General features: G+C 47.4%; 1 protein-coding gene across 2 annotated transcripts; it reads right to left on the bottom strand.

Annotated features, from left to right (window-relative positions):
* Positions 1–166: 166 nt before the first annotated feature.
* On the bottom strand, positions 167–15,559 carry LOC114871288 (zinc finger CCCH domain-containing protein 13). Of its 2 annotated transcripts, none has more exons than XM_029176988.2 (8): positions 15,243–15,559; positions 8,834–8,881; positions 6,917–7,056; positions 6,155–6,373; positions 3,306–3,982; positions 3,042–3,241; positions 2,797–2,962; positions 167–2,584 (listed from the first exon to the last, which is right to left on the bottom strand). In XM_029176988.2, the coding sequence occupies exons 2-8, from the start codon at positions 8,868–8,870 to the stop codon at positions 973–975; spliced, it is 3,051 nt and encodes a 1,016-aa protein (XP_029032821.2). In that variant the 5' UTR covers positions 8,871–8,881; positions 15,243–15,559; the 3' UTR covers positions 167–972. The 2 variants fall into 2 exon arrangements, with proteins under 2 accessions (XP_029032821.2, XP_029032822.2); XM_029176989.2 differs by having other exon boundaries at positions 8,834–8,878.
* Between the last annotated feature and the right edge of the window lie 1,803 nt (positions 15,560–17,362).

Below are 17,362 nucleotides of genomic sequence, written 5' to 3'. Positions count from 1 at the left end.
CATTTCCTTTCGGCCTTGAGAAAAAGCATGCTGTTTGTAAAGAATTCAAAATTGAAACGAAACATTTTACTCGTTTGGTGAAAAATAAACTTGTACCACTTTATTTTCACTCTTTAATATCGTACGTCATTGTTGGTATAATTTACAATTATACGCGGGGGAAAAACTTATTAGCTATTAATATCGAAGAAGAAAAAATAAGGTAATAATAATCGAGACGACGAAATTGTGCTTTCGTGAACAATCGTTTGCACGTGCGTGTATCACGCGATAGAATAATAATTTAATTCGCAAGAATGGTATAATCGTGCGCGTATTTACAAGTTTTACCGAAAATAGAAACAATTGCAGGATGATTTATACCTTCGACCCAATTTTTTATTCGTTCTATAAACGTACCACTGTGATAATATTGAAGATGCATGATAGGATAACAACGTAGCCTTAGAGAAGAAGTAAAATAGGAAAGAATCAGCTTATCATCGATAATAATTATTATATTATTACTAGAGTATTGTTTCAGATATCCGTATCTTTCGATCGTTGCCTTTAGAGATGTCAAGTTTCAAGTATTAAAGATTGAACGGTTGAATTTCTTCATTTAAGTAACCTCGATTCCAAAGATTTCCATTTCAATTTCCTATTTACTCGGATCTTGTTTCGTACTACGTGTCGACGTTCGTTTGTATCGTGGTTAATCGTTTGATTGTTTTAGGAGACGAAACGCGTGCTCGTGTCTCCTCGTAGGATATGAAAGACATCGAATAGTGTCGACCACGCGACCGTGGTGGTTCGAATTCGTAGAGGAGATCCTCCAAGTAATCGATAGCTCTTAATGGAATCGAATTTCATTTAGTTTACGATGAAATTCGCGGTTTTTCAAAGCTTAACGAAACCAGGCTGGTTACTCTCCAGGCTGATTCCTTGGATGTTCCCGAAGCTTGTTTGTTATCGAGTCTCGAATTGAATAATTCAATAACCAGTGTAATCGTGCCACGGTCCTCTTTGAGCTCTGTATTGTGCTCCGCTAATTTGAACCGTCTCGGGTGTTCTGTAATAAACCGTCCTTAGTCTGTCGTTATTATTGTTATTGACTGCTGGCAGAAATTGAGGACTAGGCACGAATGGTTTCTGTTGCTGGCTGACGGGTCTGGAAACCTTGTAATTATTTTCAGACGATTGGAGAACCGTGTCCCTTCCGATTTGTCTGTGGAGAGGCAGAACGAATCCGCTGGGTAAGTTAGCTTCCTGATTCAGAGTGGGTGTTAAAGCATCGTTCAACGTGACATCGTACTCGCTCTCTGGAATATCTTGCAATGGATGCGTCACTTCGTTGATCCTTTGTTTCACGCGGAAGTTCTGAGGACCCGTCGGGTGTTCCTGAACTTCGTAGACATTCGAATTCTCGTTTGTAGTTATTCTTCCTTTGTTACGAGCCGGAGAACTTTGCGAGCTTCCTTCGTTATCCCGCGAAGGGTTTGAAAACTGTTCATCGTGCCATTTACCTAATCCCTCCTCGAAATTCGGAGAATCCTCTGGCTGTTCCTGTTTAGCTTCTGTGACAAATTCGTGTTCCAGCTGAGATTTCTGCGTTTCTTCCTCCCGTTGTCTATCACCGGGTTTGCGAGTCGCAGGTCTGCCTAAAGACGTATCATATTCACTGCGTTCGTGTTGGTTCTCGATTTGAATGCTTTTATACGGATCGTAAGGTTCTTTCTCGCGTTGTTCCGCTTTAGTTTCTCGGCTCGATTCGCGGAGATTCTCTTGCGCAGCCGACTGCTGGTGCGCGAAGTAGTTTTTCCCTCGATCTTGAACGGGAGTTCGTTCGGTTGGCTTGTCCTCGTCGCGTTTTGGCGTGGTTGCTTTCGCGCCGACCGGCGATAAACCTCGAGGATTCGGATTGCCGCCTCTGGACGGCAAGAACGGTCGTTTCACGATGCGAACAGCCGTTCGCGGGGGTGGAGCCGGAGTGTCCTCCGGCTCGTCGTAATATTCCTGCGAGTATTCTTCCATCGACGCGGTTTGATAGTGACCGTCTTCCCGTCTTTCCTCTTGATCCTTATCCTGATAATCCGCCTGTTGCTGCTGGTTCGTTCTACGAGGCTCTTCGTCTTGCGCCGGTTTCGATGCCGGTCTCTCGGTGTAAGTTAATTTCTCCGAGCGATCGTTCGCGGGTTCCTTCGAGGTTGTTTCCATTTTGTGAATCAGCTGCTCGGGCAGACAGGTGGTCGCCGTTGCCGGGGTAGTTGTTCTTTCCGTACGATCGTAACCACTGGCTCTTCTAACCGATGCATCCGTCGTATCTTGCAGATCCTTCGATCTTGATCCTGTTCTAGGTCTATCGGTTTCCCTCTCCCTGTCCACTGGTCGGGTCGAGTACGGTCTTTCTTGCTTCTCAGTGTCTTGCGTTCTTCCTCGATCACGATCCAGCGATCTGTCCACGGTGCGATCCTTTCCACGATCGAGGGATCGATCTCTTCCGCGATCCGCGCCTCGTTCCCTCTCTCGATCGTAGTAGCGATCTCTAGAACGATCCGGGTGTTTTCTGGGTCGCAAATCCTCCTCGTCGTCCCGATATCGAGGTCTAGAATCAACGATTCAGTTAACGATCTTACACCATTGATATTACTCTTCTATGGTTTTTGTGTCAGTACCATGTGGTTATGCGATGTTCCGTTGTTAGACAGTAACAACGTGATTGTTATCTTTTTGTTACGTGCGATCGGTTGAATCGAATTAATTGGTTACCACGTACGAATATAATCGTTTCAGTGTTGTGTACGTACGTTACCTTACCTGAAGGGTCGGTCCCTTTCCCGGTCTCTGACGTCGTAAAAGTCCCTGTCCCTGTCTCTGTAAGACGGTCTTCTTCTCAGCGGTCTTCGAATCGGTCGAACTTCCTCCAGTTCGTCGTCGTAGTAATCGTCCTCCGCGACGTCTGCCGGTCTTCTTCGAGGTTCTTCTGCAACATTACCACGCGCAACGCGTTTACACAAGCACAACGAAAAAATCGTTTCAAGTTTCCTTCAGCGCAGATTTACCTGTTGGTTGAACAGCAGTCGCTTTGTAAGCGTATTTGTCCTGTTCAGAAAGTGGCACCGGTCTTCGAATTTTCGGAGGAGCCCTCGGTCTTGAATAAACTGACGCGATGGGTGCTGCTGGTTTCACTAAACTATCTGCATTCCCGGGAGTTACGGCAGACGCAAAACTGAGATCTTTATCGTCGTATTCGTCTCTGTACCTGCAAAGTAATCAATCCCAATTAATCGTAAACTTTCATCGAACAATTTGCAATCAATTTTTACCTTTTGTCCGAGTATCGACGATCGTCGGTGTCTCTGACCCTAGATTCAGTTCTTCGATCATCCAACTCGGCGTCGTCGACTTCTCTGGAAGCGGATCTTGCCTCTTGATCAGGATCCCTCGATCTAACCCTGGCGTCTTCTTCCAGAGGGTCCCTCAGTCTGGTAGAATCTCTCCTATTGTTTCTACCCGCGTATCTATCCCTGTCCTCCCTGGCCGCTCCTTCGCGAGTCCTCGGGGTATCCCTGTCCCGAAAGTCACGATCGCGATCTCTGAATTCACGATCCCGGTCCCTTCTGTACTTTCTATCGTCGTAATCGTAATCGTCCCTGCTGTAGCCACGCGGACGACTGTAGTCCTCGTCGTAGTACTCTTCGTCGTAGTAATCGTACGCTGGGCGTCGTCTGAACGGTCTTCTTCGTCTCGGTGGGTCTCTGTCTCTCGACGATTGTCGTCCAGTAGCGATTGTCACCGGCGCCGGTGTCGTCGTCGTCGTCGAGGTAGACGTGGTGGTTGTCGTGGCCGCCTTGTAAAGGGCATCGTTCCTGTGCCAGTACTTCTTCGAGTTGGCACAGTCCACTTCGGAGACGAAGTGGCAGATGAAGGTCTTCTGATCGAACGCCGTGAAATTCGCGCAGAGGAAGTCGTATCGGGTACCGAACAGGCAATGGTGGTACACCTTGAAGAAAAGAAACGATAATTATTTTTCAGTGAAAAGCAGGTGGACTGTTAAATCCCATGGGATTTTCGCCAAAGTTTCATATTTAACAGACACTCTTAGCACACTTTTCAGCGAAGACAGATGCTCGATATTGGTAGACGCAACCGTGGTAGCTTTCACACCACGACTACGTGCGCGCGAGTAATTGCTTAGAGAGTACACGAATATGTATATCGTGCTATTGTACGTACAGGCAAGTTGTCTTTGTAAAAGTATCTACGACTGTCTGACACGTATAACCATGTCGGATTATCTAGAGGAATCATCTGGAATCATTCAGAGCACGTCCTGGCTCGTTCGTTCGGAGGTTCGATTTCGTTTCTTCGAGTTAGCAGCGGTTTACTCTCGTAACGCTGTTGTTTGCTCTTTCCTCTTCGTCGATCATTTCTTTTCGTTTCGTATATATGCTTACTACGCGTCAGGGACAAGGAGTTTCTCTATGCTTTAGTAATTTTATTGGAAAGTGGATGTCCTCAGTGAGCTAGATTGCAGGAAGTTGCTTGTCGCTTATTTGCATGTCGAGAACGCGCGTCGGGTTGAAACTTACTTGAAACTGTTGTTCCAAAAGCAGCGTCTCGAGTTGGCTCGGTTCGCCGATTTCTCGATAATGGATCGTCATGATTGCTCAACTTTTGCCCGGTAAATGTCAGAGCAACGTTGACCGCCGGGTTCGGCAATCGATCGGACAAGCCGGATCGAGAGAAGGATTTTCGCGATCGTAGATTCGATGGAGCGGAACGCGTGTCAAACTGTATAATTTGGTTTCCTGTCGCCGTACAAGGCGGCGGTACAGGTCTCGCGGGTTATTTCCTCGATGAATGTTAGATTCAGAGGAAGCTGGTTTGCAAACATTTGCATGACAATGGCCCGTTCGCTCGGTACGTTGGCCGAAACAATCGATAAGGAACGTTGGAAAAGGGATGCGTTGCAATAGCTTTCACAATCGTAAGATCGAGACGCGTGGATCTCGAAACGGTCAGGGACAGGAAGTGTATCGTACCGCGAAACTCTTCTCCTCCTTCTATTCTTTCAGTTTTTTCATCGCAGATTCATTCGCATCATTTTTCACGCTTTTTTTTTCCATTTACTGACCGATTCTCGCAGCCGGTCTCGCGAATCCGATGGAAGAAATCGGAAAGGCCAGACGTTGTTCGGCTTCGATCGCGATCGACGTCTGTTCCGATGATAGAGAACCGGGGGAACCGCAGTCATGGATCGTTAACGCCCGTTCATTACGCGAGTGGACGATACACCTTGTCAGAAAATCTTTCTCCGGCATTCATCCAGATGACACTGACTTTCCTTTTCACTAGAACGGTCACGATACCCACTTTTACTCTTGCGTTGCTCCCGATCCGTTCCGAGTTTCTTCGTGTATATACGCGATTGCGAACGGGTTTTCAGAACGGTCGTATACGCACGTTCTTCTCTTTTTTCAATTCTAAAGTAGCCAGTTACGAAATATCATTGATTTTTATGTTATTTGTTTAGCTCATACTGAGGGGACAAGAAGAAATAACTGGTATTAGGTAAACATATGTTGAAACATTCACTGCCTGCTTTCTGTTTCTAAGGAACTCTGCGTTCAAAGGGTTAAGGTAAGGATGTAAATGAACATTGCCTGGACAAACACAGTTTTCTGATAAATGGCTACCTTCTCTTTTCGCAGACGGTTCGTGTTTATTGCGCAAAGCAGACAGACATTGATAGCAGCGGTGCAGAGAATGCGCCGATATAGGCTGATCGAACTCGAGAAACTGGACCTTATTAGATCGAGTCTAAAATGGTTGCTGATCAGCGCGTGAAACGTGTCCGGTCCACTGGCAACAGGTACTTTCCCAGCGCGGATCCGTTCGTCCTTCGTCTTACAATTTTTCACGGATCTCTTGTTCCTTATGGCTTTTCAACTGGTCATTTTGTTCCAGCAAGGTCTCTCGAAACGAGAAACATCGAAGCTGGTTTAATTAAGAAGCCTGCCAGTTCCGAATGTCAAAGAGGAGGAAAGAAAAGTGGATCGCCGAACGCGATCTCCTTTCTCCTTCGACGATCGACGAAAACACAGCCGCAACGATCGTGTCGCGAAAACAAGGCGTCAGGTAGGATAATTATTAAGTAGCGCTAACTTCTCACCTGACATTTGTGAGGCACGCTCGCGTAGAAGCCGTCGTGCAAGCCGTCGCATTTGAAGTCGATGTCCTCCGGTATACTGTTATAAAACGGGTAGTCGCTCAGGTTGTAACCGTTCAGTTCGCGCGGTAAATTTGGATCCCAGATATAATCGATCTGCGGAATCCCAGTGAGAACGTGACCCGTTGTCCCGTTCGTTTCGCTGGCCGCCGTGGTAGTCACCTGAGGGGAAATTCTTCGTTAGTCAATCAGTTGATAGAAATACCGTGGCTCTCTCGGTAACGGTCAGCGATGAGCACTCGTCTAATGATGTCACGGTGCCGTTTATGCGCGAAGGTAAACCTGTATCGCACCGATGTTTTAACTCGACTTTAATTAATTCAACATCATCAGCGCGCGTCGCGGTGTAATCAGAGAATATCAAGATGAGGATTACGGATGTATTAGAAAAAACTAGAAAACAATCCCGCGTAATGGTTGCATCTTTGCCACCGTATCGTAATCAGTTAGGAGAAGATGCAACTGGGAAGCGTGTAGGATGAGACGCGTGGTATAACCCGAGCAGTGCATCATCGGCATTTGCATAATCGACGCTGTTCTATTCCTGTACCGGTAAACGCTGGAATCGAGATGCAACCGTGATCGATGCACGCGGTCTCGCTTTAACACGGTGCACGTTCGCCGATGCAACGTGTCACGATTCGATTAAACGCCTTCGCAAAAACAGCCTCTATAGTTCTTATAGGACGTAAAATCGAGCCATACCTCTGCATCCTCGTTCTCGTTTTCGCGTACGTGACTCTCCTCGGTGGTGCTCGTTGTCGTCGTGGTCGAAGTGGTGGCGATTTTGAATTTCGGTCGCGTAGCCTTGAGCGCGGCCGAAACTGCATCAGCCAAAAGGATTCCTGGAATTTTCAAAGAATATTTAAAAACCGGTCGCAAATTTTTCTCGTCGTGGTCGCGAAGTTTCCCGATTAAGGGCAACGGTAGAGGTTCGATCGTTGGAATAGAGAAACGTGCTAGCCGGAGGATAAATAATCAAAGCCTGCTACGCATCCAAGGATTGCGCAAACCACGAAGAAGAGTCGCTGTTGCGAAAGCTGCGCACGAGAAGAGTAGCGAGTACTCGGCGTCAAAGTGTTGCAATTTTCGCGGTGCAAGTGAACGCGTTCGGTTGGGTAATTGTTTTAGCAAGCGGATCAAGGCTGCCTATCGATCGTTGTCATTCAACCACTTTCGTTGATTTATCGCTCTCGCAAATGATACTAGCAATTGTTTCGTATCTTTTCCTTCGCCTTTTTTCCTCGTTAACGCGCGGTTAATTGACGAGGATCGTTTGGCTGGAGGGCGCGTGTAATTGATTGGAAACCGGTTCAAGGTCGACGAATCGACGAGAACTGGTGTCAGACAGGATCATCCGAAGTGAAACAACGAAATGCTTTCGCCGTTTCTCGCTTTCCAAACGGAACTTTAATGATTTCGGTGCGAGGATCTGTTCACGGGCCTTCTGTGAGAGTAGTCGTCCCGGTTGCTGAAAAACACGTAGCCGAAGAACGGTTTTACACGCGTTCGTAACGGGATCGTTGTTCTCCAAGGAAGGATCGATAACGAGCGTACAGGAGGTTGCATAAAAATGAACGATGGGAACGAGTTCGCGTTCCTCTGGTGGGAAACGTTAGCGGGGGCACACCCTTGCTGGAAACGTAACGTTTTCGTGACGAAACAACGCCGATTCGTGCGGCCGACGTAAACAAATTGCTTCATCCCGATTGTGTATCGCCAGCCAACGATTGTCTTGCTCGATTCCCATTGGAATGGGAATGTCTTGACATTTTCATTAAAAATGGGCGTGGCGACATTGGCTTCGTTTTGCAACGATCACGATCACCAGCGGCGCACGGTTCTCCTGGATTTCTTCTCGTCTCGTATGAATCGCGGATGAACGTGGCGAAGGTTAGGATCGTTTTCGGCGCGTATCGTACGTCATAAGGTTTGTCGCGATGGAAATTTTTCAGATTCAAAAGAGTCGAGGCAGCGGTAGAGGATACCGTACCGTTCGATAGCTTTCAAACGAGTTTTCGAAGGCCTCGAATGTCTCTCGGACGTAAAGAACGAACACTCGTCGAACGGGTGAAAATGTCAGGAACCGCTGTTTAAGTTGCCGTCACGTTGGTTGCATGTTTTTAAAATGCCTCGCCGTGCCGTTGCGATTGCAATCGCGTCTAAGCGGTTTTGCTTTCCGCGATAATATTATGAAAGTTTAGCAGAAAGTACATGTCCTTCGAAGTTGTTTACTCGAAACGGTCCGTTCCGATCGGAGAATTTCGGAGCCCGCGCTACGGAACAGGACAAAGGAAGCGACCTCGTTGACATGCGCGACGGGTTACCCCTTTTCCTTCGTGGAATCTTTTTGTCAAGCTTGTTTCGCGCGTCACACGCAACCACCGTCTTCGTCCCGCGCGCGGTGAATACGAAGCGTAGGATTTTCAGCGTTCGTCCGCGGTGTGAACGAACCGCCATGCCAGCGGCGAAATGCAAAACGCTTGGATGGAAGGTCGACCGCTGTCTTCGACATTCCTCTCCTGATATGGAAAAACGAAAAATGCTGACTCCGCGGCTAGTCGACGAAAGATTTCTACCTCCGTTCAAAAGTTTTGCATCGCGATTCCAGTTTAAACTTACCACACAGAGCGAGCAGAAGCCACCTTTTCTCCCGCATATTGGGTGCTACTGTAACAGACAGAAAGGTTTTCTATTAATTTCTACGGCTGTTTCGTAACGCCTTGAAAATATTCCTTCGTAATTACACGTTATTTTACTATCTAAACTCTCGATATTGACTCGTTACGAGCATAATCGAGACGTATAGTCGAACCGGCGAGAAGGTAGAGACCGGTACAGAGGCTCGAGCATATGGGAATGGATAGGAACTTTCTCTGTGCTGTCACCACTGCTAACCATATAATGCAAGGATAATGTGGGTGTTATATAAATGTACGATCACGTAATACCGGGTGTGACTTTGTCGTCATTGGTGCGCGTCTCGGTTCTATTAATTATTAAAACAAAGAGAACGTTGCCACGAAACCACCGTCTACCTTTTCCTCGGCGAATATTCCTTGAAAAGAAACCCCTTGGACGGCGCGCGATCTCCGTCCTTGTGCGGAGCAAATAGTATGCCAAGAACGGAGAACGCGGTACAGGTTGCTGGTAAAAATATTTCATCTGGGTGTATCCCGATGGATTTACCAGCCAGTCGACCTTCGACGTTCGATTTCGCTTATTTTCACAACGAAACAGGACAAAGTATCCTTGCTTCGCTTTGGTGATAACTTTTTCACTGGAAATCCTTTGAAACGTTTTAGAAAGGCGAATTGTATGGATGATAGGAATTTTTTCAGTGCCGTCTCGGTTTCCGCTCAAAAATGTAGACCACTCGGTGCAGGATCGTTCTCGGTCCGCGGGATATTTTCGCATTAATTAAGCGCTCTATCGCGCTCCAGTTCGCAGACAGATCGTTACCGTCCGCGTAAAAGCGGCAGGAAAAGGAGGAGGATCTAAGCCACTCGCAGAAACGGAGAATCGTTGTTTCGGTTACACAAGTTTCGTTATTGCTTTCCTCGTTGGCGTCACAACGGGCGTACAAATTCTCAGGCGTGCTGGGAATTTTAGTCAGCTAATTCCTTTCGTTACCGTTCCGGAAATCGTACGAAGAAGTCGCGATTGCGCGGATCGCGCTTTCAAAAAAATATCCTTCGTCGATGGTTCCCGCTTTTCCCATAGAATCGTGGAGGTTTCTAAGAGGATCACGATGGTATGCAAAGAAAGTTTGCTCGAACCGAGGATTCCTTTTTATTATCGACTCGCGCGCACGGAACACGACACTCGTAACGTTACCTTACGGTAAATTACGTTACGTTACAACACACGTAACGGTCATCCTGCGCCCGGTAAAGGTCACCGGAAACGAGTGCCTGCCACGAGCACTCGAGCTTCTCGATCGATTCGATTTCTTAAACGCATCGCAACCGAACACGCTTCTCTTCGAAACCGTTTCTCTCCAGACTTTCTGATCGTTTCGTGAATTTCATCGTCCTCGAAACGAGAATTCTCTCTCTTTAACTCGAGAAAATGTGCCATCGAATTTGGAGAAAAAAAATGTCGTATTGCGAAACGATTTCTCGAGACATTGAGGATTTTTCAGATCGATAATCCGCGAAGGCGTGGTTACGAAACTCGATAGCCTTCAAAAGCGATACAGGTTGGCGCAATAAGCTTTCATTTCCTCGTGCTTGCTGCTCCAACACCTCCGTCGATATTGCGTTATCGAATGAATTCGTCGCGGAAGAAGCGCGACCCGACGATGACGCGAGCCGAGTTCCGCGTTTTTCCATTCCTTTTCTTCGGTCAACCGTTTCTTTGTTCGTTCACAGAAACTCTCGGTCGATGGAGCACAATCACTTTTAAAAGCAGAACGTGAGAATTGTCTAGCGGTCGAGTCTCGTTGCATCGCTCGATTCGGTTGAACACGCGAGGGAACGAAGCTCGCGTTCACCGGAAACTTGAATCACCGATCGGTAGGCGATGGAAAAAGTCGACAGAAGTCAGAGACACGGACGTTTATCGATACGTTCGAAGTAGATTCCACTGGTCGCGAACAGACATTCCGTGGCTCAGTTTTTCGCAGCGAGGCCATTTACTTTCTCGCCGCGCTGCGCCGTCGAGCTGATTTTCAGATTATCCTTCGATAAGCTTGCTAGCTAATCGCGTAGGATAGTTATTATTGAATCGGACGAGGTCAAGGCATAGGGCAGTGCAGTTGGATAGTAAAAACGAAACGTATCCGTGTTGGTGGATGAAAGGAAACGAGGAAAATGAGGGAAACTCGTCGCGTTTCACACGCTTGCCAGATGGTCTACGGATAAGCGCGATCTTCATCATAATCCACGTTCCGTGTAGAACTCGTTCTCGTTGCATTTCCAGCGTACAGCTACGTAATTGAGCCGAGTTCGTCTGTCGCGTTTGTTGCGAGAAATGTAGACAATATTTCGTAAGGGTACCGTGGCTATGACGTGCTGGATTATGAACGTAGTTTTCCTTCGCATCGTTAATCTTTCGCGTCGTCTAACAACAGAAGGATCGCTGCTTTGTATGTAGAAAGCGTCCGATTGTGCAGGCGAACGTGTTCGCCACGAGCCACCGATACTTGCTCGAAGAATATGGAAGACGATTGCATCGCGATCGCTTTTATTCGATGGTTCGAAATTAGGCTAACGCGACGTTTTTCGCGGATACAGGCCTTGACAGAAAAATCGCGTATCGTAACGCGGAGGTGCGCCTTTAATGCTGGCTGCTTTTTTGTGTCAAGGTGCCAGAATTAGGTGCTAGATAAAGTTGACAGTTGTTTGGCGGGAAAACAATGGCCATTGGATCACGAGAACGGGAAGCTACTTTAGCTATCAACCGATTTCTCTTATTAGGATTTCGAAATTCTTGTTTCTCGTCGCGTAATTCGACTCGTCTTCCACTTAGGATGCTGTTCGATCGCTCGCATCACGCTCGGATGCTTAGTTTCTCCGTGTAAACACGCTGAGAGAATCTTTCGGTAAACACAATCGGGGTAAAAGCGGTCGACTTACGTAATCGCGCGCAACGCTCATTCATCGACGATAATCGTTGTTTCGATCGTCTCGGCTCGTTTTTATAAATTCGCCGGTTTTCCGGTCGAGTTCGTTCAACCAGGAATCAAAGTTCCCTTTAAACGAGATAAGCTCGATAACGTTTTCTGCAGAGTTGCCGAGCGTTTTCCTTTTCCCTCAGCCGCGACTGAGAACCGGCTTCAGAATAAATGATTTCACTCTCCGCCGCGAATCAAATTTATTCGAGCGTAACCGTTCTCGACGTTTTATCGGTACATTGTGTAAGCTTACCGAAGTTACAGTTTGACAAAATCCAAGAATCTCTGAGTAAAAGTTGCTAAGTTTTTTCTTCGTCGGAGAAATGAACGATATCGGTGACAAGATATCCGCGCTTTCCATTCGGTTCGATGGTGGTTCGACGATTTAGAATCCAATTTCGTCATCGTTTCTGGGACTGTTTTGTAATCGATCGTTCGATGTAATTCCGAAACCGCAGAAAAGAAAACTGGCCGGAATCGGAAATCGAACGATTCTTCTTCTTCTCGTTCCACGAATTTCTTCCTCGAGAAGGAAATACTTCCATGTATAATTAGAGCAATTAATGTGTCGTGAAGTTGTTACGCTTGTCTTCTCGTCTTTCTCTGCCGCAGCAGCAACAATTGTCCGATGCTGTGTCGTACAACAGATACTTTACCGTTGCTTCCTACCGGCATCGTAAATTACAGCCAGGTCTATAAATTACACCGCCGCGCGAACTGTATCGAGATGGAGAGTTTTAAGCCGTTCCTTTTACATTCTCTCTATTTTTCTTCTGAATCTCACGAAAGGTTTCGCGTGAAATCTTTGTCGCGATTCGTCCGAGGTATCGGTGATGATTATTCCCGAAGGAAAGTCAATGATCGGTGCAGATCGAGCGGACATCATCGAAAGTGGACATCGGGCAATATTCACGCGTGCCTCGTAGAACAGGCTGTGACACACTTTGTGTCAAGTTTCGAAAGCGACGATGCTCAAATTTCGCTCTATCCTTAGGCGAAGTATAACACCCAGGACGAACGTGTCTTTCACCTATCTCTGCTCGTTACGCTCGCGATTATCACGCGAAATAATCGCATTCCATCGTCTTCGAAAATCCAACAGGAAACGATAGGCTCGTTAAGCTATAATAGTTTTGCTTTTCGTTCCAGAATAGAACAGAATAGAATTTCGAAACTGCTTGTCTGTAGATTCGATTGACAGTTGATTAGAGGCACCGATAGAATTCATTTCCAAGTCGCGGTTTCACGGTCCCGAGTAACCGCAGAAACGACACATAGAACCCTTCAATTATCCTCGTATACCGTGTAAGCGTTGTTAACCTTTCGGTAACGGAGATTGAACGCGGAGGAAAATGAATTTAAAGGAAACCGCGTGTGACGAAACTTTTCTTCGCGGCTAGTCTGTCCAATTACGCGTTCCTCGTGAAAAGTGTACGCTCCTTCGGAATCCGGCTGAGTTTTACTTCCAGTCAGAGGATAGAAAATCGTTCGAATTTCGCGGCGAATCGACGACCCTCGATTCACGATCGGATCTATTCCGGCTGTTCGATTACGAGCAAGTAGCTCGTTTATTTTTCCGACGGCGTATAGCGGGAGAAAGCAGACCGCGGCCGAACTACGCTCGTTCTCGTGTCGTAACGTTGCTCGCGCTCTATCGTTTATTGAAAAAGATCCGTTTGAATATAAAACGACGGGTGAACAGAGTCCGCGAATCACGCAACGATCTTTCACGAAGCTATTTTGTCAGCGACGTCGAGGGTGAAAGAATTTTCTCGGTGATTTTTAGGGAGCGGTGCCGCGAGTAATTAGGCCGACTAGGCGTGTCACGACTCTGGTCGACTCTGCTCGCGAATGAAATTCACTTTCGAGCATGTGCAGCACAATCGGCCACGGAATCCGTCGATCGAAAGTGAACGTGGACGCGTTAGAATGCAATAAAGAGGAAGGAGAGAAGGAAAGAAAGGGAGACAGAAGGAGAATGGTGATTGCTCGAAACACTGTCGAGGTTACGGATAATCGCGATAGATAAACCGACACAGAGAGGCTGATAGGTTCGTTAATTTTCCTAGATCGATAATAAAAATCCGTCTCTAGGAGCTGGCTGACGCGCGTGGCTCGATTAACGACTAAATTACGCTCGCCTCTTTACCGGAGCTGGTGTTGTAAGCCGCGTAACTTGTCGACGATGTTACGTTACGGGCTGTATGGAAGCGTAAATTCATTTTATGTGCCACGGTTCGAACGTGAGAATGCGATCGAGTAACGAGAACTCTATCCTTTAGACATTCGATCTTTTAAACGGCCAACGAGAATCTATGCCGATTCGAATCGCGCTTTTTCCTGATTCGCCGGTGCGTGCGCTGTTATCACGCGCACCGACCGTGCGTTTCCTAAAACGAAACTCTCCGCTCATTAGAGCGGCGGAATAGAAATTCTTTGATTCCTGAGGATTCACGAAAATACCTTTAGTATCGTTTTTTTCCCCTTTCACTCGATTAAAAAACGCGTAGCGAGCAGAGAGCGCGTGTAGGAGGTGGACTGCTTACTTCCCGAGAAATAAGAAAACGAATGGAAAGTAGAATTCGACGATAGAACCAGTTCACCGTCTTTGTCGTGCGAAAGGATAAAACGAAAGGGAAGAGGAGGAGGATGCGATAGCCAGCGAAAGTCCTGAAAGTTCTTTTATCTTCATTTTTAAATTGCCACTCTGCTCGGCTCTCGTCCTTTCACGAATTCGTGCGTGTTACATTTGTCAGCGATGATTGCTCGATAATTCGAAATCCAGTCCAGCGCGAATTTCTTTTCTTTCGCGCGAATTTCATTGGCCGTCGCGAGGATCGAGAACCCGAGGGAAAAGCGTTTGGATACGTCGCGTTGGCAGAGGTGCACGTGTGCACGCTCGTAGTTTTCTCTTCTTACGAAAATTTCGCGCGTCTAAATACCAGAGCGTTGCGTTACGGCTTACAATCTGCTCCTTTTTTTTTCTTTTTTCGACTATATCGGGCGGAGTGAGTTCTTTCGAGCGGTTTCACTAGCCGCGAGGTACGATTCCGCGAGTCGGCTGGAACGCTCACGTGCGGGGATTGTCGCAAGAAAAACGTTCCGCTGACATTCTGCTCGAGAGCAGAAGCCGCCGACATTTTTTCCCGCGGATTTAAACACCGTGATTACCCTGTCGCTTGAGTAATCGAAATTTCGCTCGCGTCGATTCGTCTGGTCTAGATTCGACGGCAGGAAAGACAGGTAACGTTTCGCGAGTATAAATAGCGAAGGAATTGCCGCTACTTTCGCCGATGCTAATCCGTCAGAAACAATCGAATCGTTACCTGGACATTTCAGGCTCGTAGAAATCGGTGATCCGGTAACGAAAGCGTTAGTTTAGGCAGAAGAAACAAAAAAAAAAATGAAACAGACCTGTCTCTCGGCTCCGCTGATTCTTCGTTAATTCCTCATGAAAGCACGGTCCTCACATCGAGACGCACTCGAAGTATAATGTATATATCTCGCACCTGTACACCTCGAGTAGCCGCGTTTGCCAGTGGTACGATCGCGTTTAAAGACACGAATGGAAGTACAGGTAAACGTGGACGGGGGTGGATCGATCGTGGAATTTTCGAGAGGTATCACCGGTTTAATCGGCGCGTTCGGAGGTTCAGGGCAAGACCGCGGCGTCCGGTCCGGCGAGGAGACTGCGCGATGGAAGTGGAAAAGCCAGCGGCAGGAGCGTTGTGCTCCGGCCAACGTCGTCTGATCGAGCTTTCTACGAGCGTGGATAAGGTCGAAGAGGGGGCTGAAACGGGCATTGGCGTCCCTGATGTCCTCGCATCGGCGTAGAACCACAGGTGAAAAATCAGGCCCCACCGAGGGAAAGGCGAATCCAGGTCTCTTTGTTGCGAGAAGGCACCTGCGTCGCCACCTGATAGCCAAAGCGAATGCAACTCGAAACGAACCGGTGCTCGCTGCTAAACCTTTCAAACTTGACTCTCGAACGAGGTATTTAGAAGGCCATTAGATTCTTTGGACAACGCGTTCATCCGGCGTTGTTACCTTTACACAGAGGGATCGTTCGATTTAACAAAAGGGTGGTCGCTGACATATTTCGAGCGGTACGAAAGCAAAGGTCTCGAGTCGCCTTCAGGGGATTCCAATTGGCGCATCCTCCTTCGACGATCAAACCCACTCGACAAATTATCCGCGTATCCTTCAAACTTTTCGAAAGATCGTGCGGCAGAAATCGGGGTGAAAGCGAATCGACGAGGACAAAAGTCGCGAATCAGCGCGAGTTTATCGCGCCTCGAAGATCCTCCGATGATATCGATCAAGATCTACCGCGCGTTGTTCCCTCGGCTCTGAAGAAATAGGAAGTTCCTCATCCCGTGACGCTTGCGAGACGATCGTCTTTCGAAATCGAACACGCCATGCCACCGAGTCGATTGGACTTTTCAATAAATCACCTTCAGGGTCGAAGGCGTCCGGCGAATAGAGTTGTTGCTACCGAAGAAAGCATTCTTTCCTCTTATTCGAGGAAATCCGTGATGAAACAGTTTGTTTAAAGGAATTAACGAGAAGAACGTTTATCACGTCCGCTTCTCCCAAGTTCATCGCTTTCCCTAAGGACGTCGAGTCCTTTCTTTCTCGATACTCAAGGTCGACTCATGCGGCGCTCTTCTGTTTTTTTTTCTTTCATATTTTTCTTCTGGAAATGAGGTCGCGTCCACGCGGAGGTTGTTGTCCAGCCAGCAAGACGAGACTCTCGTTCGATTTGGTTCGAAGCAAAGTTGCAAAATTCAACTCGCGTTGCCCCGAAGGTGTCCCGCTTCAGCGACAGGTTCGCGTCACGCCTGTTGATCTTTCGAACAGGATCGTCGAGAATTTCAGGACGGGGCGTAAGGTAGGACCGTGATATTTGCGCCGATGATCCACTCGAGGTGCGTCTCGACGCGGCTCTTCAACGCGTTAGACGAGTTTGCTAGAAGGTTCTATGCAAATTTGAATGCCCGAGAGACGCGTCGCGATTACCACGGAAGCAGAAGCGACGACGATGCAATCGATATATTTTCTTTATTATGCCCGCATCGTCGCCGCAGTGGGACGCAGTTGGAATAACGGCGCCACCCGGTGACTTTGGCCTTGCTGCTCCAAAAATGTGTCCTCTAATCGAAAGTCGAAGTTTCGTAAATGGGCGCGTCAAATTTCTACTCATTTACGTAATGACCCATCGATTGAAATTTCCCCTTCTCTTGGATTTCGTTCCTCGATCCTCTAACGATTTCGAATGCGATCGAAAAGCAGAGAGGAAAAAATAGAGATGCATGCAAAACATAGAAGAGTTGATTTCGAAGGCAAGGTTTGACGGAGAAAAGGTAGGGAAGGTAGTAGCCGTTCGCGACGACCACTCACTTTCTATTGTCCAATCATGCCAAGAAATTGTTCGATGCGATTTCGACTCGTGCGAGTGATCGTTTGCACGAACCTTCTTTTTACTCGCTCCAAACACGCTTCTCATTTAGCATGTTTTTACGGGGGACGAAGAA

The sequence above is a fragment of the Osmia bicornis genome, chromosome 10, assembly GCF_907164935.1.
Source record: "Osmia bicornis bicornis chromosome 10, iOsmBic2.1, whole genome shotgun sequence".
Taxonomy (NCBI): domain Eukaryota; kingdom Metazoa; phylum Arthropoda; class Insecta; order Hymenoptera; family Megachilidae; genus Osmia; species Osmia bicornis.
Note: the sequence above shows the minus strand (reverse complement) of the source record. Positions and strands in the feature narration are given on the sequence as shown.